Source organism: Emys orbicularis, chromosome 6 (assembly GCF_028017835.1).
Source record: "Emys orbicularis isolate rEmyOrb1 chromosome 6, rEmyOrb1.hap1, whole genome shotgun sequence".
Classification (NCBI taxonomy): Eukaryota; Metazoa; Chordata; order Testudines; family Emydidae; genus Emys; species Emys orbicularis.
The window spans coordinates 12,479,168-12,504,975 of record NC_088688.1 but is presented as its reverse complement, the minus strand read 5'-3'; the positions used below and the strand labels follow the sequence as shown (position 1 = coordinate 12,504,975).

The 25,808-nt window shown below is 40.9% G+C and overlaps 1 protein-coding gene across 1 annotated transcript in view; it reads left to right on the top strand.

Moving 5' to 3' along the window:
* The window catches only part of EPG5 (ectopic P-granules 5 autophagy tethering factor), a 103,352-nt gene extending 79,603 nt beyond the window's left edge, over nucleotides 1-23,749 (top strand). The window contains exons 31-44 of the mRNA XM_065406616.1: nucleotides 224-437; nucleotides 1,434-1,588; nucleotides 1,738-1,945; nucleotides 2,786-2,861; nucleotides 3,986-4,089; nucleotides 7,116-7,291; nucleotides 9,546-9,731; nucleotides 14,874-15,083; nucleotides 15,219-15,363; nucleotides 16,836-17,078; nucleotides 18,343-18,562; nucleotides 19,967-20,182; nucleotides 21,285-21,399; nucleotides 23,567-23,749. Coding sequence (XP_065262688.1) covers nucleotides 224-437; nucleotides 1,434-1,588; nucleotides 1,738-1,945; nucleotides 2,786-2,861; nucleotides 3,986-4,089; nucleotides 7,116-7,291; nucleotides 9,546-9,731; nucleotides 14,874-15,083; nucleotides 15,219-15,363; nucleotides 16,836-17,078; nucleotides 18,343-18,562; nucleotides 19,967-20,182; nucleotides 21,285-21,399; nucleotides 23,567-23,749 — 2,451 coding nt within the window. The remainder of the gene's footprint in view (nucleotides 1-223; nucleotides 438-1,433; nucleotides 1,589-1,737; nucleotides 1,946-2,785; nucleotides 2,862-3,985; nucleotides 4,090-7,115; nucleotides 7,292-9,545; nucleotides 9,732-14,873; nucleotides 15,084-15,218; nucleotides 15,364-16,835; nucleotides 17,079-18,342; nucleotides 18,563-19,966; nucleotides 20,183-21,284; nucleotides 21,400-23,566) is intronic.
* The last annotated feature ends 2,059 nt before the right edge of the window (nucleotides 23,750-25,808 follow it).

The following is a 25,808-nucleotide window of genomic DNA, read 5'->3' as shown; positions in this document are numbered from 1 at the left end:
TGCCAGAGGTTGCCGACCCCTGACCTAGAGGTTAGACAGACGCTGTCCCCATTTTCAAACTTATGAGCCATGCAGCCATCCCCTTCTTTCCTGGCCTATCTTGAAACAAAAATATCCTTTTTCTGTCCCAGCAAGTCCTTTATTCTTAAAATTCAGCTCTTCAATTAACTCTATTTTTAACATAGAGCTTTCTTGAACAAACACTGCCTCTCTTCTGTTTTAGTTTGACTTCCCACAATGGCTAAACCTCACTAAGCCTCCTCTGTCTGAACGTACCCGGCTTCTGGAGTCCATTCACTTGGCACTCAGCGCCTGTGGCCTTGAGCCTGAAGAAGACATTTTGATGCCATTTAATATTTTTTGCAAGCACTGGACATATCTCCTTCAGTACCAGTTCCCTGACCATTACAGTGACTTTCTAAGACTGCTCATGCAAAGTGAGTATCTGAGTCAACCAGGGCAAGCCTCAGATTAATTTTAAAATAACTACATTGAACTGTACTAGACGGCTTCAATATTTAAACTCCTAAAATTTGGACTGGGGTATGGAGAGGGATTGCAATACAGTTAAACCACCACAAATACAGTATGATTTCAAAGTTGTCACAGTTTAGTAAATACAGAATTGTGTGTATATTTTCTGCTAATTGTATGTTAGCTGTACTAAAAAGCTACATTTTTCTTCATATCAAGATCCACAGATCATTGTTAGCTGTACTAAAAAGCTACATTTTTCTTCATATCAAGATCCACAGATCATTGTTAGCTGTACTAAAAAGCTACATTTTTCTTCATATCAAGATCCACAGATCATTGCTGCAGGGAGGTGTAGAGCACAGCTTTCTCTCACTGGCAAAGCTGGAGTGTCTCATATCAATGAGCCATTTTGCCATCAGTCATGTTACAACATATTTTTGAGACACTTTTGACTAGCCTTGGCAGTTAAAACACTGGAATTCTGGAACCCTGGGTTTGATTCTCAGCTTTGCCACACATGTCCAGTGTGACTGGGGGAATTCCTTGATCTCGCTATTCCTCAATTCCCCCATCTGTAAAATGGGGTTACAATACTCCTTTTCTTTCACCCGTTGTCTTGTTTGTTAGGTTGTAAACTCTTGGAGGCATTATCTGTCTCATGCTATGTCTGCATAGTGCCCCTACTGCAGCGGGGCCTTGATCTTAGTTGAGGCCCTGTAACCTGTAATAAAAATAACACTAAATCTGAACATTAAAATATCCACATCTGGGAAATAGCTTTAATATCCTAAGATTCAAGCCACCATCTCTCACATAGTTTTGTCATCGGCTATACATGTCAATCTAATAGCAGGCTCCTATGGCTAATATTAGGAAAGAGGAATTAAAGTTATCATTATGATTTTAATGTACTTTTCCTAAATAAAAAACACAACCCCCATTCTTTTTGTCCTAAGGTTCTTCAGAGCAACTCCTTAGCCCTGACTGTTGGAAGGCATTGCTTAAAACTTTGGGTTGCTGTACCTCAGAAACTGAACGAAGGAGCAAGGGTGACTCCACTAAAAGTCCAGTACTGCGAAACTCTGCAAAAATCCTTCTGTCTGCAGAACAGGTGGGAAGCTTTCTAGCTGATCTCTGAAGTTTACTGTAATTCTCAGCTGAAATCGGTATCCACCATTGAACAGCCACATAGCTCTGTAACACTTTCCCCCCCGAATTTGTATCCTCCTTGGTTGATTCAGAGCTCTCCACTCTCTGCAGGTCACAGAGACAATAGAATGGCTTTGCAAGTCTTTCTGCAAGCTACGGTTAGCTTCATTGGATTTCAGGAGCTTTGGCCTGTTTTCAAAGTGGAGTCCCTACATGACTGAAGTGAAGACGTTGCTGGAGTACCTCGTGAAACGGCTTATTGATTCTGAGGTGGTCAGTTTAGCACAGGAACCAGTTGGCAGCAGCAGAATTCTAGCAGGTAATGTGCATAAAAGCAAATTATTTAAAGAGAGAAGTTGAATATCCACAATCTAGTGGGTTAAGATCTTCTATTGAAGACCTTTGCGCTTGCAAATACAGAAGGGGGCCCAGCCTTATAAAGATCTCAGCTGTTGCTTATGAGCTGTGAAATCATTTAGCTTAACTTCTAAGGAGTTTAGGATCTCCCCAGAGCTGAGGCTCCATATGAGCCCAGTTATCAGGAGCTGCAGTCAGTGAACCCAGGGAACATAATCAACCCGCTCTTATCCAGAGTTCAGGAACTTCAGGTTGATCTGAATTTGGCATTTAAAAAAAAACAGGGCAGGATATTGTGGGAACACTTTGTCTTTAGTACTTCACCTTGCAGGCATGCTGTATAACTTCTCCCCTCTATGGTGATGGGAGAAATCTAGATTTACTGCTGAGAGTTGTGTGTCCTGGTGCCAGATTCTCTTCAGATGTATATGTGCTGCTTCCACTGTTTTCAGAGAAAGAAGTGTGGCATTGTGATTTGAACACAGGAGTGGGAACTAAACTCAGTTCTGACACAGACCCTTTTTGCCTTTAGCAAGTCCCTTCACTCTGGTGATTCAGTTTATAAAAATCATGTTAATATTTACCTGATAGGGGTTGTGAGATTTAATGAGGTAATGTTTGTGAAGCTATTGGGAAATATAAAGTATTAATTTATTTCCAATCTTCATTTGTCCATGATTGTCTGGTTTGTGCCTCTTTTGAAGGAAGAGGTTAAGATTTTTTATCCAGGTTTGGTGGCTGTGTGTAATTTGATTGCTACAAGTTATACTTGAGTAACAAAGCTGTTTTTTTTTTTTTTTAGTGGTGCAGTCCTTGCATTCAACCATCACTGAGCTCTTTAAACCATGGATTCTGGTTTTAAATAAAGATGATGCCAGGTAAACACTAATGCAATTTAATTTTTCATAATTACATGAACTGTTGCTATTAAACAAAAGGGTATTTTTTAAAGTAATGGTTTCATTATAATCCTCTGTTTAACCAGCAAGCCTGTTTATAATTTAAAGTCATGTCATTGATCAATTGTGGAACTAATCAATGAACTCATTAGAACACTGTTTTTTATCTTAATTTTTGTAAGGAATTGCACTTCACTAAGAAAATTACTTGGTCAGAGTCCTCTCACTCATTCCAGTCAGTGTTGTGTTTGACTCGAGTTTCAGATAAAACCTGAAAAGGCACCTAGCTTATCAGAAGTGTATTTTTAAAAAAAACAACACACAGTAAATGAATTACCTTAATCCCTGTCCTACACTTGCTTCATTCAGTCTTGGACCAATGGAAAAGTAGTACTGCCAGGCTGAGGCACCAGGGTCAGTACTGGGAGCTAATAACTTGCTACTGTCAGGACAAAAAATATCTTGCCATAGCAGGACAGTCCTTTCTGGACCTTGTACACTTCACCCAATACTGGTGTGGAATCATAGATGATAAAAAGAAAAATATGGATGCTGGCAATTAGTACTGGACACAGATTAAAAAAGTGGCTTCCAGATTCCTGCCTTCAGCTTCCGTAATACTGATGTCTTCCATGTTACTTTTCAGCATGAGTCTGCCCTAGCATTATACCTGCTGTGGGATGTGTGTTTTCACTTGGGGAAACAGTTCTCATGTTAGCAAATTAGGTGCGGTTTCCCTTTAAACCGCCAGTCTTCTTTAGCTGTGAATGTATCTCCCGCATATAATTGAAAAGTTGACTATTGCTGGCGTATTCTGTAGCTTGGCACTTGTGAAAGAGATCTGGGAATGTTGGCTCAGGTAACTAGATAATACTGTTGACCTCAAGGGTCGCTTTACTACAGTCCCATAATGTGTACCTGTTCCAAGCAAGGAACAGTGAATGTAAATGGTTGAGTCTGAATGGAGTGCGCACACCTGTAATATTCCCATCCAGAGACAAGGTAGGGTGGCTTGTGCAGATATTTCTGAATTACATAAATGTTTATTACCTATAATGGCTTGATAAATGCAGTGACACAACTTCATTGTTTGTGTTTTGAAGTAAACAGCAATGCTACCCCTGGTTGGAGAGTGACACTCCTGTAGCCTCAAGTATGGTACAGTTGTTCACAGATTGCATATTGGTTTTACACCAAACCTTTACAGGTGCGTGAAGTCCAGATTTATGCTCTTGTTGTTTCTATCCAGTTGCACTTTCTGCCCTAGCAGCTCAAACAGTGTTTTTGGTGGATGTGTTTGGTGGGTATGAATTTCTAGCCAAGCTTATGTCTGTCTTTCTGTTATAAGCACTGTCCTCTAACTCATTCATGAAATGAAAAGGGTTTTGGTGGTACGGACAAAGAGGAAGCGTAGATTTTTAGAAATGTTAGAGAGAGCAAAGCAAAAAGTTCAGGCAAGGGGCCTGGAGAGGAGAAGAGGAGGAGAGGGAGATTTAAAACCAACCACAAATATTTCTGGTTCCAATGGCAGATGCAGTTTGAAGAACTTCCTGTCTTGGTCCTGAATCATTAGGAGATATTCTCAAACAGATATTTGTGCATTCTTGAACCCCCCAGTAGAGGGCACTCGAGGTGTTGCAGTGCCCAGATCAGTTTTCTGAAATGTTCATTACTCATCTGAGAATTGGGAGGGTTCAGCATTAGTGGGGTGGTTCATGGGCACATGTCATAAAGGTGGTAAAGCAGGAGGATTAACAGGGTAGTGAACTGGGTGTTGTCATTAGTTGAGGGCTGGGAGTGAGAAGGGCTTTGCGCAGTGTTTGAGCAATTAATCTTTCATGTTCTAGGATTCCTGGAAAGCCATTGGGGGTGAGAGAGGTCTTGGGTGTGGGCCATGGCCACTGGGCACATGCATACGAGTGCTGCTGGGCGTGAACTGTAATGCTGTGGTATTTTACAAGGATATCCCCATTACACAGCCACAGAAGAGATGGCAACAGCTCTAGGCAAAATAGGGGTTTTGTTTATTTCAAAACTTCGTGTGTAACTACTGCTGATGGAGGGTGCCTGACTGACTGTCCTGAATACTCACCTCCTCCATTTGTCAACAGCGCACATGTACTGCTACTGCCCAGACTGTAACCTTCCTGTCATTAGCCTGCGAATGTGTCTCAACCCCTAACCGGGAGGGACAACCTAATCTCCAGGCTCATCCATTCTTAGATGTGGCTGTTGCGATTGCAAACAATGTTGCCATTTGTCATGGTGGTTTTTATATACATGTAAATGCTTGTCCACCAGCAATGGAACTGTCACCACTAATTCATATTACATAGGCCACTAAACAGGCACCACACGGTAATAACTTGGGGTGGCTGAGCTGAATTCAGACTGGTGACAGTAGAAATGAAAGAAAAATATGTTGTGATGCCTTTGACAGTTTCCAAATTCTTTAAAAAGAACAGGAGTACTTGTGGCACCTTAGAGACTAACAAATTTATTTGAGCATAAGCATAAGCTTTCGTGGGCTACAGCCCACTTCATCAGATGCACAGAATGGAACATCTAGTAAGAAGATAGATAGATAGATATATGTGTATATATATATATATATATATATATATATATATATATATACACACACACATACAGAGAACATGAAAAGGTGGAAGTAGCCATACCAACTGTAAGAGGCTAATTAATTAAGATGAGCTATTATCAGTAAGAGGGGGAAAAAAACTTATAGTGGTAATCAATATGGCTCATTTTAGACAGTTGACAAGAAAGTGTGAGGATACTTAACATGGGGAAATAGATTCGATATGTCATATTGAATCTATTTCCCCATGTTAAGTATCCTCACACCTTGTCAACTGTCTAAAATGGGCCATCTTGATTATCACTACAAAAGTTTTTTTTTTCTTTTCTTCTGCTGATAATAGCTTATCTTAATTAATTAGCCTCTTATAGTTGGTATGGCTACTTCCACCTTTTCATGTTCTCTGTATGTATGTATATCTTCTTACTATAAGTTCCATTCTATCCATCTGATGAAGTGGGCTGTAGCCCACAAAAGTTTATGCTCAAATAAATTTGTTAGTCTCTAAGGTGCCAAAAGTACTCCTGTTCTTTTTGTGGATACAGACTAACACGGCTACCACTCTGAAACCTGTCAAATTCTTTAACAGTTTTGAAAGGATGCACAGAACCAGTTCACTACTTACAGAAAGAAGTGGATTATAAACAGGGATCCTAGTTTTCCATGATAAAAACCCCAAAGTTTTCCGATAAGAAAAACATAAAAATCTGTGTTTTTCTGCGATTAAAATGAATGCTGAACTTTAATTTCCCTAGTCACAATATATATAGGTATCAGTTGAACACAATGTTTTATTGATCTATTTACAGTTGTAAAACGTTGGCATGATCCACGCACGGTGCATTGTTTCTTTACTGTTGTGGATGGCCCTGCTGTTTCAGCCTCTTGTTTTTGTTTGTTTTCATTCAGTTTAGTGCTTTCCATGTGTTCTACAACTGTCTGCCTTCGAATGTAATCGACAGCCTTGCTGCATGCAGTGCAGAACAACACATTACCATCAACATGAAATTCCTCCTTGCCAAACTCAGTGACATGGTCTTAAGGGGTGATTTTTCTAAAGTTTTGGGCATTTTTTCAAAACTTTAATTACTCACACCTGGAGGCTGAAGTGAAATTTGAGATGCATTAAAACACAAATCCCTACATGCCATTGAGTAACCTCTATACGCCTGAAGCAGTTTATTGGAGTATGTTTAGCTATGTAAACTTAAAGCGCATTCAAAAATCAACCACAAGAGGGGGAGGTTGTGCGCATTGAATAAGTGACACTGGTACTTTCAGTAAAATGTAGTTAATAGTTAATATGGTTTTATTTGTTCACAAAATGTAAAAACTAAAGATTCTCTTTAAAAATGCAAATTCCACGTTTTTCCGTGGCAAACGGATTTCTAGGATCCCTGATTACAACTCTTATTGTCCAATTAACTTTTTCAGAGTGAGCGATGTTCAGTAGAAGAAGCGCTTGAGTTATAGATTGAAACAAACAAAGCTTAGAAAATGTCCTTGTTCTTTGAATGTTCTGTCCATGGAAGAACTTGTAGTGAGTGTGTCCCCCCTTTATAGTCAGATTTGTCCGTGTTTGGCTTGGTTTCCCTGGAGTTGTGTTTTAAATGGGCTGTTTCCTTTTAATCTAGATAAGTTGTTGCCAGGCCACCGTGGGGCTCTCTGGTTACATCTGATGCATTATTGTGACTCATGCACAGCCCCCAAAATGCCAGAATTCATTCTCTATACTTTCCATGCTGAATTCAGCAGACTTCCATGGAGAGAGATGCACCCAGATCAGATGCTCATGGAAGAATTCTTTAAAGTAAGCACCTAATGCATATTGAAATAAAACCATTTATACTTTAGTTAATTCCGTCTTTGAAATTAAATGGATGTCTGTTTCAGTTTATTTAGCCAAAGAGTACATCAATTAGGTTTATTGTAGAATCTGAGGGTTGCTATTACAATATATTATTTATAATTATTAGTACTATAATAATTTATCAGTACGATACTACTACTGTGGGATTCGGTTACATTGATGTATGGCCCTCAGTGGTACTATCTGAGCATCGCAGTCTGAAAACATCCACTCAATGTGCAGCGGCAGTCAAAAAAGCAAACCGACTGTTGGGAATCATTAAGAAAGGGATAGGTAATAAGACAAAGAAAATATCATATTGCCTCTATATAAATCCATGATGCGCCCACATCTTGAATATTGCATGCAGATGTGGTCTCCCCATCTCAAAAGAGATTATTGGAATGAGAAAAGGTTCAGAAAAGGGCAACAAAAATGATTAGGGGTATGGAACAGCTGCCATATGAGGAGAGATTAATAAGAGTGGGACTTTTCAGCTTGGAAAAGAGACGACTAAGGGGGGCTATGATAGAGGTCTATAAAATCATGACTGATGTGGAGAAAGTAAATAAGGAAGTGTTATTTACTCCTTCTCATAACACAAGAACTAGGCATCACCAAATGAAAATTAATAGGCAGCAGGTTTAAAACAAACAGAAATATTTTTTCACACAATGCACAGTCAACCTGTGGAATTCCTTGCCAGAGGATGTTGTGAAGGCCAAGACTATAACAGGGTTCAAAAAAGAACTATATAAGTTCATGGAGGGTAGGTCCATCAATGGCTATTAGCCAGGATGGGCAGGAATGGTGTCCCTAACTTCTGTTTGCTGGAAGCTGGAAATGGTGACAGGGTATGGATCACTTGTTGATTACCTGTTCTGTTCATTCCCCCTGGGGCACCTGGCATTGGCCACTGTTGGAATACAGGATACTGGGCTAGATGGACCTTTGGTCTGACCCATATGGCCTTTCTTATGTTCTTATCCTCAACCTCCTTGTGAGGTAGGGCAGTGCTATTATCCCCATTTTACAGATGAGAAACTGAAAAACGTAGTGACTTGCACAAGATGACACAGGAGGTGCGTGGTGGATCAGCAATTGAGCCCAGTTCTCCCATGGCCCAGGCTAGTGCTCCAACCACTGAATCACTTCCTTTCCTTTAATATAGGCACTACCACAATGCAAATAAATAATAAGTCCTACTCATGAACCAGGGCCTCATCGTGCTAGGCATTGTACAAACACAGAACAAGCTTACATTCTACCTATAAGACACGAGACAATGGGAGGATACAACAGAAAGACAGGGAGCACATGGGCAGCTGGGCAGCATGATGGGCAGTGGCCACACCATACCAGCTGCCTAGCCATTGTCACCATGCAGTGAGGTATTAAACTTTCTAAGAATGATTTTGTCAGCTTGGCTTTAGGCTTTCAGGCATTTGCGTCGAGGACAGCTTATAAATGAATTTCTAGACAAGTCGTGAACTTGAGAAAGAATATTAATCAAATTAGTGTTCGTTTTGGTAATGTACTGAACGTTTCCCCAAAAGTTGACTCTCGAGCACTTTGGGTTTATAATGCATAATTAACATGACTTTGGAAAATAAGTATCAATATATAGACAATGTGTGAAGTATCAATCAGTGGATTATAAACCAATTTTATGCTAACTAAAATGATGATCACCATACTTCCATTTTCTAGTTGACTGCTTCTGATTTGCACCCTAAAATTGTAGTACAGATAGTGTTGGAACTCCAGAATCTTTCTTCCAAGGCCTTTACTGCCTTCCTGTCGGTGTTGCATTGTCCCTGCACGTCTAAAATTGATACAGAATTTTTTGATCTTCCCCAAAGAGAGAAAAGCCAGTTGCAATTTTGCAACTGAAAGTCCACAACAGCCTGAATATTGCCTCTGCATTTGAAATAGTCTGAATTTGGTGGCCTTCTGGACATACTGCAAAAGACATTTCTTTGACTGGGGTTTTGGGAGGGCTGAGAGTTATACTTCCTTGATGATGAAGGGGGGGTAGAAGGGAATTCTTGTAGATGACTGGCTGACTTGAGGTCCTGTTGAATGGCTTATTTAAAGCTGCGGAGATTGAATTGCTTTATTAATGATGCTAGGGTGCTTAAAGCTACGGACAGTGTCTTTTGAGTTATTTAAATCTAAATAAATAAAATAAAGGTGCCTGTCTGTTTTCTCCTAGGTTGAAAGAGGCAGCCCGAAGAGTTGTTTCATTTTCTTGGGTACTGTTTTATGTGACGTAAACTGGGTCAGCTTCCTGTCTGATGCCTGGAATCCCAAGCCCCGTCCTGAAACGCACAGTATGATTGTCTGCTTGCTCTGTATGGTGGTTCTGTTGGCAAAGGAGGAGCAGCTTATAAGCAAAGAGGTAATTTTGAAAAGGTTCAGAGATGGATCAGATTGCCTTGGGTTTGTCACAAACTTAGACATCTTAGCATTCTAAGCTTTGTTTATGTGCTACGGGGACCTATGCAGATGACATATGGGGAGATGGCAATTGGAAGCCACCATATTCATGGTTGAGGCCAGACAGTGTGTCTGATAGGCTGACAGAGTGGTCCATCAGGTTTACAGAAATATACCTTGCATCCATTAATCTCTATGTTAATTGCCATTACCAGGCAAGCAAGTGTACCATATCTAAACCCTGTCTGAGCTGCAGCACACTGGTAAAAGAAATTCCATGAACTATGTCCAAACCTGGATCCATTGGGTCTGTCTATCTTAGATATGTATGTCACGTTTTCTGGAGTGGCTCTCAACTGTGAGTTCCCGCCTCAGGGCAAACTGTCAAAAAACAGGACAGACTGCCCAATCTGCTGGTGTTTTCTATAATTAGATTTCACCACAACCCACTGACAAATGGGAACTCCTGGATCACTACACTAGTCTTACTCTGAAGTCACAGACAGTCCCTTCAAACTATCCAGTCTGTCTTGCCACCCAGACAAACTGAACTTTGTGATAAAAGGTCGCTCAGGCCAAAAATCACACCACATCAGGTTGCTCCCAGTCCCAAAGGACCAGTCACTTAGCCCAGATCAACTGGTACTCTAGATCTTACACCAAAGACAATGCTGGTAGCCAATTTCTATAGTAAACTAAGTACACTTTTATTGAAAGGTTAAAGCAGGTAAAATATAACTACAGGTGAGTAATTCCAAATGGTGGCAGTGATGTAATAAACTGCCAGTTTCCCCGAAAATCTTTTCAGGGTACCCAGATGATTTCTGGGGATCTCTACTTTTGCATCTGGTACACTTCCCTGTAAGAGTCCAAACAGTCTAGAGATGATGGCGCTTTCCTTAAATCCAGACTTACAGCTTCTTCTCACAGACAACAACTGACAGTGACGCTACCCAATGTGGGCTTTTCCTTTGATGTCCGCTACCCAATGTGAGCTTTTCCTTTGATGTCCGGCAGTGAGGAATACATTTTGTGTCTATTTGACCTCAGGTCATCACACACACTGACCATGTGCTTTGAAATTAGCCTTTTTACTGATAAAGCTCTTAATTTGCATTTCACACAGCTTTAGTTACAGGTGTATTTGTTATGTAAATGTTTGCCATAACATTATAACTGGACACAAATGATTGAAAACTATGCAAGTAACAACCCATTCATTTTCATTATGTTTAAACACCAAATACATTCAGACATTTAACAATCGCTTTAATCTATGCTAATACACAAGTGAATTGACCTGGCTCTGACCTGAGCTGTCATCTCGTCTTGTCACAACATATATATGACAGGTTTCAGAGTAGCAGCCGTGTTAGTCTGTATCCTCATCCGAAGAAGTGGGTTGTAGCCCACGAAAGCTTATGCTCTAATAAATTTGTTAGTCTCTAAGGTGCCACAAGTACTCCAGTTATTTTTGAACATATATATGGTTCCCTTTAGCATATCTAAGCATCTCACCATTGTACTGTATTTATCCTCTCAACACGCAGGGAAGTGCTATTATCCCCATTTTACAGATGGGCAACTGAGGCACAAAGATCATACAGGAAGTGTTTAGTGGAACAGGGACTTGTAGCCAGGTTACCCAAGTCCCAGCGTAGTGCCCTAAACACTGGACCATCTCTCTCTTTTGAGGTAGCTTTCTAGTGCCCACAGTGGGACATCTTCATGTGAGGAGCCTGATTTACCCTGGTGGATTAATAAAATTATTGCTTCACCCTGATCCCCATGGCCTTTGTAAATAAGAACATTTCACTGGTTAGGGCCTTTCTGTGAGAATAAGGACTGAAAATACCCTTAGCTATGTTGTTTCAGTTTAATTCAGACTGGACTTTTATACTGTGTTGTGTGAATGTGGCATGATGACCTCTCTGTGAATTGAATTTTACAGTTTGTAATGTACACCTCTACCCCGATATAACGCTGTCCTCAGGAGCCAAAAAATCGTATCGCGTTATAGGTGAAACCGCGTTGTATCGAACTTGCTTTGATCCCCTGGAGTGTGCAGCCCCGCCCCCCCGGAGCACTGCTTTACCGCGTTGTATCCGAATTCATGTTATAACGGGTCACGTTATATCGAGGTAGAGGTGTATATGCGTCCAGAGCTTGAGGGAGACGGGAGACATGTTCGATGAATCCAGATAGATATATCTGGTTCCAAGCCTTTCTAATGAGGAGTCAGCCCTCTACAAGGAGGCAGGCTGCTGTATTCTCTCAAGCAGGGAATGATTAACTGAAGTGTGCTACTCTTAAATGTAATAAACAGCTGTACTCCCGGGAGGGCTAAGAGATTTGAGTGTGTAGTAATATTTTGTGTATTGCTTAAGTGGAAGTTGTTCTATCATAGGAAGTGGTTGTAAGAAGCAGTGATCTAGCTGCAACTGAGCCTCCAGTGACTTTTTAGGGGTTGTAAAAAACCAAATAAACACGCTTGTCCCCACCACTGAGTCTTTATCTCACTCCTCCAGGTGATTCTTCCCCAACAGCCATGAAGGGTAGAGAGGCTACCCTTCTCCCCCATGTAAAAATCTATAGGAGCTCTTTTCATTTTCCTGTATGATATTTAAGTACAATTAGCTTGAACTGCTGCTGGTCCTAATGCAGCCCACATCTGTATCTATCCCCGGTTGGCCTAGGGCTGTTCAAAACTGGAAAACAGTAAAACTTGGTGCAGGAACCCTGACATAATTGCCAAGGAGCATAAAACAATCCACATGGAAACATCTATCATCCTGTTACACCCAAATACACTCTGATTCTGTACTTTTATAGCATGATATAAGCAAATTGAATCAGTCATCAGCATTCTTTACATGTCTGGAATATTATTTATAGCCTCAGCCATATAGCTGCTTCTACAAACATTTATTTCTTAACATAAAACTCTCCCTTCCCTTATGAACGTACACATGGAGATGCTATGTAACTATAGCAGCAGGTCAGGGTGATGTAGCATTCCTAAGGCCTGATTCAGCTCTATGCCAGTTTGACATTGGCTGTGACTCCTCATTGGGCAGAGATTGCAGCACAATCTGCATATTTTTATAACCAGCTGCCTCTGGCTGAGTTTATTCCACCTGTAAACCCCCCCCTGTGTGGATGGAGATATCCTAGTCTCGGACAGCACCTGAGTTCCACTTTATGGTTGCATTTAAATATTTGTTCGATAGAGAGAATAAATGCATTAAACACAAAGAGAAGCATTTAGCAAAAGTGGGTTTTAAAGAATCATTACAAAGGTCAAAGATGGAAATCAGTAAAGTTTACATAAAATTAGCTATGGCTCACTTCATAGGTCCCAAATTCCCCCTGTGGTGGCATGGTGAGTCTCCCAAAAATTCTTTGTTTGCACAGAGCCTAGCACAATAGAGTGCTGGTCCATGACAGGGGCTCCTAAATTATTAACAATAATAATCAGCTTCTGTTTCAGTTCCTTTGATGCATTGTGTTTGAAGGAGGTATGATGTAGTTCTCCATCCTAGCCTCTAATCCGCAATCGCCATTGTATTTTCCAACTTATTCAAATGACTGGAGTTCAGTATCCCAGGCGACACACTCCTTTCCACACGTACTCCTGTTCTTTTTGCGGGTACAGACTAACATGGCTGCTACTCTGAAACCTGTCATTATGCAAGGCACTAAATTTAGCCGTATGGAGTGGAAATCCATCAACTTCATGAAAAAACTCGTACAGATACAGACAGACATCATCTTCCTTTCCAAATGCAAACAGATGGCCTCTTAGAGTTGGTATGGCAACTTCCACCTTTTCATGTTCTCTGTGTGTATGTATATCTTCTTACTATATGTTCCATTCTATGCATCTGATGAAGTGGGCTGTACCCCCACGAAAGCTTATGCTCAAATACATTCGTTAGTCTCTAAGGTGCCACAAGTACTCCTGTTCTTTTTGCGGATACAGACTAACACGGCTGCTACTCTGAAACCTTCCACTCCTTTCAGTGACCTTCTAGATATTTTGTCATTTCAAAGATCTTCCTTAAACTTCTAAAGCTACACTTGTGTATAATGTGTGAGCCACCCAAAAAGATTTTCCTCCTACCTCCAGGGGGCTTGGTGTAAAACACTTTAGAGCAAGGTTCATTAGCATCTTAACTCTTTTCTTCCCTTAGAACGTTCCTGTGTCTTCTTTACCTGAATGACAAGTTCTGATTTGAGTCCTTTTTTCCTGAGAGTGTCCTAAAATGGACCCAGCGTGGCTGAATTGTTATATCTTTATTAAAATTATAATTGTAACATTCTTGTCAATCTGATTTCATTTGGGTTATTTCCAGGTCATTAGGGTACTCGATTTTACCGAGTTAACTGCAATTGAGAAACATAGGAATATTCAATCATTCTGTTTTATAAGTAAATTCACAATGAACTAACTTGGTTAAGTTCCAGTGTATTAGGAGAACGTTGTGGCTGCAGCTTTCTTGTAGTGGAATGTTTTTGGAACTCCTTAGATGTGAGGGGGGGGGGAGGAGAGAGAGAGAGAGAGAGAGTGTGTGTGTGTGTGTGTGTGTGTGTGTGTGTGTGTGTGTGTGTGTGCGAGAGAGAGAGAGAGAGAGAATTGGAGGTATCATAGTGTAGTGGATAAAGCACTGGACCAAATGATGGGACACTTGGGTTCTGTTCCCACCTCGGCCACTGACATATGTTACCTGACCAGTGTGACCTTATGGAAGTCAGGTCATGTCTCTGTTTCTCCGTTTGCCCTCTTACGCTTTCCTATGTGTTTAGATTGAAGTTCTGTTTATGGCAAGGACCATCATATTGTGCCAACACATTGATCTGCTAATTTTGGTTGGGGCTGTCAGATGCCACTGTAATACCAATAGTACATACAAATGCAATGAGTATTATTTTAGCACAGTGAACTATTAAAGCCACACTGCTAGCAGTCAGCTGTTTGGTAGGTTTTTTATTACACTCTGTGCATCTCTAATCTAAACATTGTGGATTGATCTCTCCATTAGTTTCCAATATTTAGTATTGTGACTGTTCATAAAAAGAGAATTCGTTTTTTTTTAATCTTCAGGAATCGCCACTGATTAACCTCCTTGGACAGACCAGCTCTCTTCCATGGCAACTTGTGCGCATTGAATCTTATAAAAGCATCATCAGCTACTTTAGAAGCCACTATCCTCCTTCCATCATCCTAGCCAAGGATTCTGCAGCTGAACTGATAGTGAAACTCTTAAAAGTTTCTGCAGGCTTTGGTGCTTCTTCCGATAGTCATGTGCATCTTGTAAGTATGATTGGCAGTTCCTCTGGACTGTTCTTGATCATCTTCTAGTTGTCTTGTTGAGGTTGGGATGTGTTGTGTGGTCATATGGACCATGAGAATAGAGCTAAGTGTGCCAACTTTTTTAAATTTTAATAGGACGCAACACTAAAATGCCAAGCATACATTCACCAGGTGGTTCAGTTTCTCAGCACCCTGGAACAAAATGGAAAAATAACCCTTTCGGTATTGGAACAAGAAATGTCAAAGCTCTTAGACGATATTGTCATCTTTAACCCTCCAGGTTGGTTCTAAGGAAATGCCATGTTTTTTACAGTTGTCAAGACATATTATTTATAGAGTTAGGCTAGTTACAGATACAGATACTTTTTTGAACTATTTCATGCATTTAAAATACATGCAATATTTCTGAGATGGGCTTTGGACCTCTGAGGATTTATTGACTATGTAATGAATGTCCCTTGGAAAGTACCTTGGTTTTGAAGAACACATATGCCCTCTCACACAGCTGAAGGGGAGAGAATGCCCTCTCACACTCGTCAGCCAAAAGAAAGAAGGTTCTTGGGTGTAGGTGGTTTGGAATGGGTGGTGGAAGAGCCCGCCTTTTAGCAGCTGAACAGCACGTTGTCATGTATCCGATTTATCAAACACTTGCTAGTTAGAAGCTGATGGGGGAAAAATGGTGTAGCTCCCTTAGCAGCATCCAATGACAGCACATTCCCACTTCACAGCAACTGGGGTGGGGAGGGCTGGACTTCTCACAAGAGCATTGCCCCAGGTCCTTGCTCAGATGGAAGTCTCTCTTTTCTTGTCATCCTTTGGTTCATTAGGTGTCCGGTAAAAATTTTTTACAGCCGGGTCTAAGTGGCTGTGGCCTTGGGGAAGTCATTTAACTTCTTAGCCTCAGTTTCACCATTTGAACTATGGTGCAAGTAATACTTCCTTGCAGCGGGCTGTGAGGATTAACGAGTTAGTTGTTCAGTTTATAAAAATAGTATTAAAATACTTAATTTCCATTTAGTAATGTAAATTGTTGAATTAAATTGTGAAAAGGGCTATCTTTAGATAAGGATTATAAGAACTAAGCATTATAATGACATGTTTAAATTGCTTTAAAGAAAATTGTTATAAGTGGTTGCTATTTAAAGGGTCCCTATGAAATAGAATAGGCACTATGAAAAGAGATTCAGGGTCTGAATATGAAGCAAGGGGTTCAGATGCTTAGACTGGCAAGGTTATCTGGATAATCTAGTATTTTGGGAAATGCTGTGGGACTGCTAAAATCTCTAGGATGCCTCTGGTCATATTTGAAGTGATCAAACAGCTATAAGTTGTTCATTAACTTTATTTTACAACCAAGTTGTGTTGAGTGGGAGCCCAGTAAATGTCCCCTGTCCCCCCCACGTAAATAATAGTAGCACCTAGATGCCCCAGCTGAGATCAGGACTCTGTTGTGTGAGGCACTGTACAAATAATCGTTTTAGTGCCTTGCCTGAAGTGTCTAATTCGTCAAGAAAAAGTGGATTCTTAGGAAGGATTATCCTCTCCTTTTTATAGATGTAGAACTGAGGCACATAGTGAATAAGTGACTTTTTCAAGGTCATACAGGAAGTCTATTGCAGTGACAAAAATTGAACCCAGATCTCCGTAGTCCCAGTCCAGTGCCTTAAACACAGGACCATCCCTCCTCCCTTCTTTAATTTTTATTTTCACACCTGACTTATTCTTACTGGTATTTTTGTCTTTGACTTTCAGATATGGATATGCAAACTCGTCATATGGCTCTCAGTAGTCTCTTTTCAGAAGCACTGATGATGATGAATAATGCTAGCATCACAACAGCAGAGTCGCTACGGGGTAGTTTACAAAACTGGATCAACACCAAAGTGCATGGCCTGCTAGTGATGCCCCTGCTAACAGCAGCATGCCAGAGCCTGGCCTCGGTCAGACATATGGCAGAGACTACAGAAGCTTGTATTACAGCTTACTTTAATGAAGGTAAGAGAGAACCTCTATTCTGTCACTTATGCCAAGTTCTGAGCTAACATTAAAGATCACCCTTGAAATGTCCACTAATTTATTGCTAGGTTGGAGCTCCTTGTAGCCTCAGGCCACTCAGTAATAGCTTTAACTTGGTTTTAATTTCATAATCAGACCGTCTTTCCTGAAGTATGTTGTTGATGTTACTTACTGTGCTCCGTGTGTGTATCTGCAGTAATATCTATACAGAGTCAAGTAGGTTATGGACAGTGTTCTTGCTTATTTTTGAACTTCTTTGGTTGTCTGTTTTACAGTCTTAATGTAATGATTTCTTAGGGTACGTCTACACTTACCGGAGGGTCCGGCGGCAGGCAATCGATGTTCTGGGATCGATTTATCGCGTCTGGTTTAGACGCGATAAATCGATCCCGGATCGATCCCGGAAGTGCTCGCCGTCGACGCCGGTACTCCAGCTCGGCGAGAGGAGTACGCGGCATCGACGGGGGAGCCTGCCTGCCGCGTCTGGACCCGCTGTAAGTTCGGACTAAGGTACTTCGAATTCAGCTACGTTATTAACGTAGCTGAATTTGCGTACCTTAGTCCGAAGTGGGGGCTTAATGGGGACCAGGCCTTAGAATTGTTTCCATCCACACATCACTTTCTGATACCGTCTGGCTTTGCCTGATGGCTATTCTCTTTCTAGCTGAGGGGACCTAAATGACACTTCCTATTTATTCTAGTCCATCCTTTTATGGAAAAGTCGTACGGAATTTAATAGAAAAGGATAGTTTTTCTATAAAACTTTTTTAAAAACAGTCATGTAGAATTTAATACAAATTGTATGTTGTTTGGTAGAATTCTGTGGGATGGTTATAAGAAACCTTGTAGAGAGGATCATGTTCTCTCTCAAATTGTGTAGGTTTTTGGAGTGATGTCTATGGAACTATATATCTATTTCTGCCCCAGTCAATTCTGTAAGATTTTAGCCCACCCAAGGGAAGTGTTTTGAAGTCCTGTCACTGGGACTTATAAAATTAATACTGCTGTAATACCTGCAAATGTACTTGCTTACATGGAGATAGCCTAATAGGTCTTTTCCATCTTTAACCTCCATGATTCCCTGACAAGCTGATGATTTGGAAAATAGCTCCCAAAGTATGAATTATTTAATTTAAAGGAACATAATCAAGTAGGTTAGGTCTAAAGCTTTACCCTGTCCTAAAACTGTTTTAACAAACACGTCCTGTCCTTTCTGTATTCTCTTCTCTCACTTTGTTTTAAGAATTTCCTCTCAACCATGAATTAGGCTGGGGCCCTATACTCGCCTCCCTTCAAGTTCCTGAACTCACAATGGAAGAATTTCTGCAGGAATGTTTATCCTTGGGAAGCTACCTGACCCTTTATGTCTACATGCTGCAGCGTTTAAACACTGAGCAGACTCTGACCAATGAAATGAAAATGCTGCTAACTCTTGGCAAATGGCTAGAGCAAGTGTATCCAAGGTATTTAAAGTTTGATTCAGTACAGTCGTTCGGTCTGGTATAGGACTATACTCCAGGCTTTCTAATCCCAGCTCTGCCACTGTTTCTTGAGCAAGTCATCTTGGCCTACAATTTCAGGTATCTACTAATTTGGAATATGTTACATTCTCAGTGTTCAATTGGAGATGCTAGGGGCCTGATTTTTTTATAAGGTGCTGAAGCTAATGTGGGATGCTCAACTTTGGGGGGAAAAATTCAGGACCGAGTATTTCCAACTGGCCACCCAGTATTGGTGGGCACTTTTTGAAAATGGAGGTCTTCATGTCCCTGCATCCCTGTAAAACATGGGTAAACCAAACAGGAAGGAGCGTGGTGAGAATTGAGTGTTGTTAGTAAAGAGCTTTGAAGCTGTAAAGTGCTATGGTACTGTAAGTACTAAATATTTATTAAAATACAAATAGTGCTGGTGTATAATGCACTAGTAAGTATTACATGCTGCTCAACAGTTCTATCCAGAATGTAGCAAATCTGTTGGCTGGTAAATGCCTTTCCATTTCAGTGGCAATAGGGGCAAAATTTTCTTGATTAAAAAGCCTTGCTAGGAGAATGCATGCTCTCCTTTTTGCAGTTCAGATATCTTGGCCATCTGATGACTGTAGTACCCTCCAACTCTATCCACTTGATTGCCAAAGTAGGGAAAGACAGCAATCTGCAAAAGGCTGTTTTGGTACCTTCTCCAATGCTAAACGCATGCTCCAAGATTGCTGCGTGGTTTTTTGGTGGTAGGAGGACTGGACAGAAGTTATTGGAGCACAGTCTGATGCAGATCTCTCGTGCTGATGCTTTCTGTGGAATATCTGAGTTCATTAACCTTGGGTGTGACTTCAGGCCGTTTGGTTTTAAAACAATCTTTAAAAATATCCACAGAGGAACTTGTGCTGTGTGCTTTGCTCAGCAGAAGCCTTCAGTGTTTCCACTGCTATACAATAAAGTGGAAAGTTTTAAAATCATGGTTAAAACAAAATCTACTGCTCCTCAAGAGTATCAAATACCTGTAAACAAAGCCAAGATCAAAGAACAATGGGCCTGACTCACCAGTCTGTTACACCAGATTTTATACCATTTATTAATAAATTTAAGGGCTGAAGGAGTCAGTGGGATAGTCTAGTTTGACCTTCTACATAATACTGGCCTTTGAACCTCCCCCTTTAATTTCTACATCAAGCCCATACTTTCTGGAATTCTATTTCATTGGAGTTATTCCAGCATAAAAACTAGTATATCTAAATGTCCTTCACAAACTTGTCAACTAAACACCTCACTGGGCTGGTGGGCAAAGGGACACTTCCCAGTGCCACACGCTTACGAGATGTTGAAGGAGAAGGAAGATCAGTTTCTAAGCATTGTTCTTTCATCTACCAAAAGCTCGGTGAAGGAAGAGGCAAAGCTGTTTCTTTGGTGGCATAAAGCCCTGCAGTTATCCTTACTCCAAACGGAGCAGAATGACGCCATCCTGATTGAATCAGTCATCCGGATATTGCTCTCAATACAGGGCAGGCAGAATCAGCTGGCTGAGGAGAGGTTGATGTCCGGAATATTGGGTGTTATTGGTCTAGGCAAGAAATCTCCTTTGTCACCCAGGTAAGAATTTAGGAAGGAGCGCTCTGATTAAGAAAGCACGTATTTTGAAAATACTTGCTCAAATCCTATACACTTTATGAATGGATGGAACTAAGCTCTGAAGTTGGGTTAGGAATCCAAAGTTCCTGAAGGTTTGGGGGTGTTCTTGTTTTGGCCTGTTATAGAGAAGCAATGGAGTTTGGGACTGCATTAAGATCTGAATGTAAACTTTCCCATAATTTGTGCTGGAGAGAGGGGAAGTTGGGAGTTCTGGTTTGGTGCCATCTCTAGTTATGTTTGCAGAGAGATCCATCAAAGAGAATACTTGCCTGGCTTTCTTTTACCTTGTCTCTAGCAGTCAACTGTCTTGCATGTCTTACATTACCAGCGTGTGTATATTCATGTTCCACTCTGCCTTTCCTATATTATTCTGTATGTGTTGGAAAACATGAGTGGTTCAAAGAAACACCAAAGTTTGCGTGTTAAGCAGTTTCCTTCCTGAAGAGGTGGATAGGGAGCTTGGTAATAAGAGAACAAAAAGAAATCCAACTGAAAAATGAAAGGGAATGTAATCCAAACCAGAAATATTTGTTTGGCCCTGATCCAGCAGAGCACTTAAGCATGAGCATAACTTTAAGCATGTGAGTGGTTTCTTTTGGGTGAAATCCTACCCCCATTGAAACCAATGGCTAAGGATACAATTCTGTCACAGAGGTCACGGATTCTGTGACTTTTTGGGACCTCCATGACTACTTCCAGGGCAGGGCTGGAGCAGCTGTCAGCCCTGGGGCCACTGGAGCAGCAGCCGGGGTTGGGTCAGCCCCACTGCTGCTGGAGCAGTGGTGATCAGCCCTGGGGCTGCCCCCCCCGGGACTGGAGCAGCAGTGGGCTGGAGTGGCTGCCGGAGATCAATCCCAGTATCACTCTATTAGTCTTCCCTTAGGGTATTTTTTAGTGAAAAGTCAGGGACATTTAAAAAAAAAAAAAGGGGGGCGGGGGTAGAAAGATCCCTCACCTGGTTTAGTGCAAGAAATAATAGGGTGATATTTTTGGCACATCTAATCCTGATGCTCAGTAATATCTAAATTTTACATCAACTTCTCTCTTCCTCTTGACACTTAAGGTTCCGCGTGGTTGCCCGCAGTATGTCAGCCTTCCTGTCGGTGCAGATTCCTCAGGAGAATCAAATCCGTCTGAAGCCTGGTTCAGAATTGCAGCTCTCACAGAAAGCCCAGCAGGTAGTGTGTCAGCCATTGATTTCACTGAGCATCCTCTGTCTCTGTATTGACTAATCAAGTTGCAGTGTGAGGCTCATGGGAATCATTACAAACAATGTATATTAAGCCTACCTTCTCCTCTGAAATGCCTGATTTCAGTGAGAGCGAAATGTCCATCCTAATTTGGCCCTCAGTGCTTTCCCCCTCTTTATGTCTGGGTCTAAATTCTGAATTTCAAAAGCAATTAGTTGATCTTATCCTTGTAACTTGAGGAACATTTGTTGGTATCACAAACTACTGCACTATTTGCTATAACTTGGCAGGACTGCTAGTGTGTGTTTGAGAGAGCAAGACTAAGGCTAGGTCTACACTACAGCGGGGGGGTCGACCTAAGATACGCAACTTCAGCTACGTGAATAGCGTAGCTGAAGTGGCGTATTTTAGGTCGACTTACCTGGCTGTGAGGACGGCGGCAAGTCGACCGCTGCCGCGCCGCCGTCGACTCCGCTTCCGCCTCTTGCCGCGGTGGATTTCCGGAGTCGACGGCAGAGCCATCGGGGATCGATTTTATCGCGTCTTCACTAGACGCGATAAGTCGATCCCCGATAGACCGATTGCTACCCGCCGATCCGGCGGGTAGTGAAGACGTGCCCTGAGATACTTGAGGTGATCTAGGCCAGGGAAGTGAGTTGCATAGGCAAAGCTGGTTGCACAGCAACTCATGTTGTTTGGCAGGAATATTTTGTCACATTATAAATCTTAAAACACACGGCTTTCAGTGAAATAGTAAGTTCAATAGACTGAGTGAGAAATAATGGAAACTAGATAACAGAAGGAACTGGAAAATATACTCTTTGGCAGTGGGGCGAAGGAGAGGATTGAACACTTTTACCAATGGAACATCAATTTGCAGTAATTTGTGTGTTTCTTAAACTTTGGATCAAAAATAAACCTTTCCAATAACTTCAGAATACAAAAGGTGTCAGTAAAAAGCAGACAGGAAAGGGTTAAGTTCTTCTGAGGCCTCGCCTGTATGGACAAGATGCACTGGTTTAATTAAAAGTGTGATTTTTAAATTGGTGCATACCTCTGTGTGGGCTCTCTCTCATTTCTATTTAAGAGGAGCTTATTTCAGTTTAACTGATTCCTAATTGTCTAAGCTAAATAAGACTGGTTTAAATCCAAATAAGAGTGTCTGTGAAGCCTTTTGTACCAATTTAACTTAACTGGCTTAAAATTGTTCCATTGGGCAAATCAATGCAACTTTGTCATGTCCACGATAGCTGAGTTCAGGAATGTTGGAACCCAGCAACAGCAGGTAGAAGGGATGAAAAAATATCAGCCTTGACTTTAATATATTCCCTGTAAAGGGTTATATTCAGGCTATGTTTAGCCCAACATTTACGTTTTGTGAATACAAACCTTTAAATGACTAAGACAACAGAAAAACATCCTCTTGCAGAGTGTTTGCAAGCCACACATTGCAGCAGTATGCTAGTGCATGAGAACCTGACAGTGGAATTCATCAGAAATGAAAGCGAAGCGGACTACTCTCTTTTCCTTCTTTGGTATGAGTGAAAAGTAAATGAGGTTCATTCAGAATTCTTCCAGCTTTAATTAATCACTGGTGTTATCGCTAACTTAGGTTAGGGATTTCTTTTTAACATACGATTTTTAACCTGACAGTGTTGGGCAGAATCAATATACATACGTATATGGAAATCATGGGTACTGATAAGAACATTGTGAAGTGAATTGCAAGAGTACTATAAGCTGTATTTGGTGTGTTTTCCCTTAAGGTTAACTGTTTAGTGCCTGATGTAAATATAAATGATATGCCTATTAAAGAACCACAGTGAAACTTAAGACAGTGTAGTTGTTCCTATCACCCATAGAGAGAGAACAACATTGGTATATGTAGTGTGAATCTAATCTGCTGATACTGTGCTGTACAAAATGTGGATGTTGAATGTTACATGATCATGGGAGCTGGTTATACAAATATTTGTATAAAACCACTAGGTAGATGTAGGGTCAGATCCTCGAGTAGTGTAAATCAACATAGATCCATTTAAGTAAATGGAATCACATTTGTTTACACCAGCTAATGATCTGACCCATTAATTATAACTGCAGAAAATAGGGACAGAATATACTTAGCTAACTGAATTTTTCCCTCTATTTGTAGGCACTGAATACCCTTGAATCTATGGCATCAAACAAACAATATATGGAGTATCAGGAACAGCTCTCCCAAGCATCCCAGTTTATCAAGCACCCAGATCATTGTCTTCAAGATGGAAATAATCTCTTGGCTCTCCTTGTGAACACTCTGTACCCAGAAGTGCATTACTTGGACATTATACGATAGCAAGCACTGAGATCACCAGAAACCTTTTGACAGTCTTGGCTTTCTCCAGTTTACGTTCAAAGTTGTTATTGCACAAGTAATTTTCACTTGGAGAGTTGTACTTTATATCAAAATGAATCAAAGGGGGAGCATGGGTGGGAAATGTCCACAGGCATGCTTTTAACTCTCTTGGGTATTTTAAGTTCTTAACCTACTGCTTTAAATGGAGTCACTCAATTTCTGTCTGGTGAAAACACTTGAATGGCTTCCCATGTATAGCACAATCTAAAAGGGTAATTGAGACTAGATATGTGAATCCTTTGAGAGAATGTAGCTTGTCCTTGTCTTATATACAGCAGTTGGTTTTTTGCTTTGTGCCTTTTTCTTCTTCTGAGACTTCATTGCTTGGGCCAATCCACACATCAGGATTGTGTGTAAGCAGAGTTTTGGACCACTGTTTAACCATGGCACCTCTAAAAGTTATCTACCTACCTATTCTGAAACTTGGAAACTCACTATATCCATGAATATAGTGTCTCTTTAAAAATTGAACTTCTCTGTGATTGTGCAGACCTCTGCAGTGGAATGTGACCTTTTTACATCTTTTCCCACCCCTATAAGCAGTAGCTGAAATTTTAACTAAGCACTTGAGATTTTTCCCAACTTCCAGATGTGACTGAATCTGATTCCATATCGTTTGCTAGAATGAACCATTCATGTCCATGTTGCTTCTATTATAAAGACAGATAAAGTCAAGAACTGAGTTTCTAGATGTAGAAGGGAAAATAGCCATTGGTATTCATGTTAACTCACCAATTCCTCGGTGCTGCTGAAAGAGACTGGTTGTTTTAGGGCTGAATTGACCGGCAGGGAGACTACTGTGGCTTTCCTTCCTCACTAGTTGGGTATCTTGATATCGGAGATGACACTGTGAGAAGTGACCTACTCTGTGTTTAATTTGGTGATTTCTTCTTAAAATTCTGTTACCAAGGTGGGCCTGTAAATTTGTCAGTTTAATTATCATAATCTTTGTTGCCTTCTTTGAGTGCATTAATGAAAGGAACATCTAATAAGAAAGCAGAGAACAGGTCTTCCCAGCTGTGTTTATATGGCTCTGTGGCCATTTTATTTGCCTCCGTAGGCTCTGATGTGTTCCAAATGGCCTTAAAGTTCCGTTGCCGGGGTCTGTGAATACCTCAGGATTTTTGCAAAGGAACCATGATATCTTTTTCCCATCCATTACTCAGTGCCTTTATGTTTAGGACACGCTCACATTTGAAAACACTTAGCTCTGGTCACCAATAAAGGAAAAGTGCTACCTACAACCTCTTCCATAACTGATCATCAGCACATTCACCAGTATTGCACTTAAATATAGTTTGTGTTTGAGAACTAACCAGTTACTGAGTGACTCACTTGTTTTGTAATTTCCCTTTCTCTTCTTGCCAAATTATGCAAACCATGTCAGTTGGGACTTCAGACAACACCCATTCTCCAATTGGTCTTGCAGTTTTGTTCTCTATGTACCAGCCCATATTTGCTATGTCCTTCATTTTGTGCGTCAGCCAACCATCACTACCGCATGTTTTTAACAGGCCCTTTTGGGAACTTCGCAACTGGAAAAATAAATTCTTCTGCTTTTTTCGTTTAGGCTTAAGGCACTGGTTTTAGCACTTTTATTAGACGTAATGTTATGCCTCAGTTGTGTAAAAAATGTGAAAACACAAGACTTTTATGTATATATTTGACATGCAGGTTTTAAAACAGAAGCCATTGTGTCAGCCTTTGAGTTTTTACAGATTGTGAGTTTATAATGTACTAGGCCTCCAAAGACCATATGAAATAAAAAAATGAAAATCAAGTAGCTCCTGGTAAAGGTCCCGATAATTCCATTGAGCCACAAGAAGCAGCCATATTATCCCACAGTGTGTAACTTATTGTTCTTGGGAGATGAAGGTATTGTCTGGGTGTTTGAAGTCTTCACGTTAGGTTAGTTGCCTTTCCTGACTCTATTCCTTGTGTGCACGTTACACGACCATGTTATATGATTGGCAGAGGTCCTAAGAGAGGCCCAGGAGGA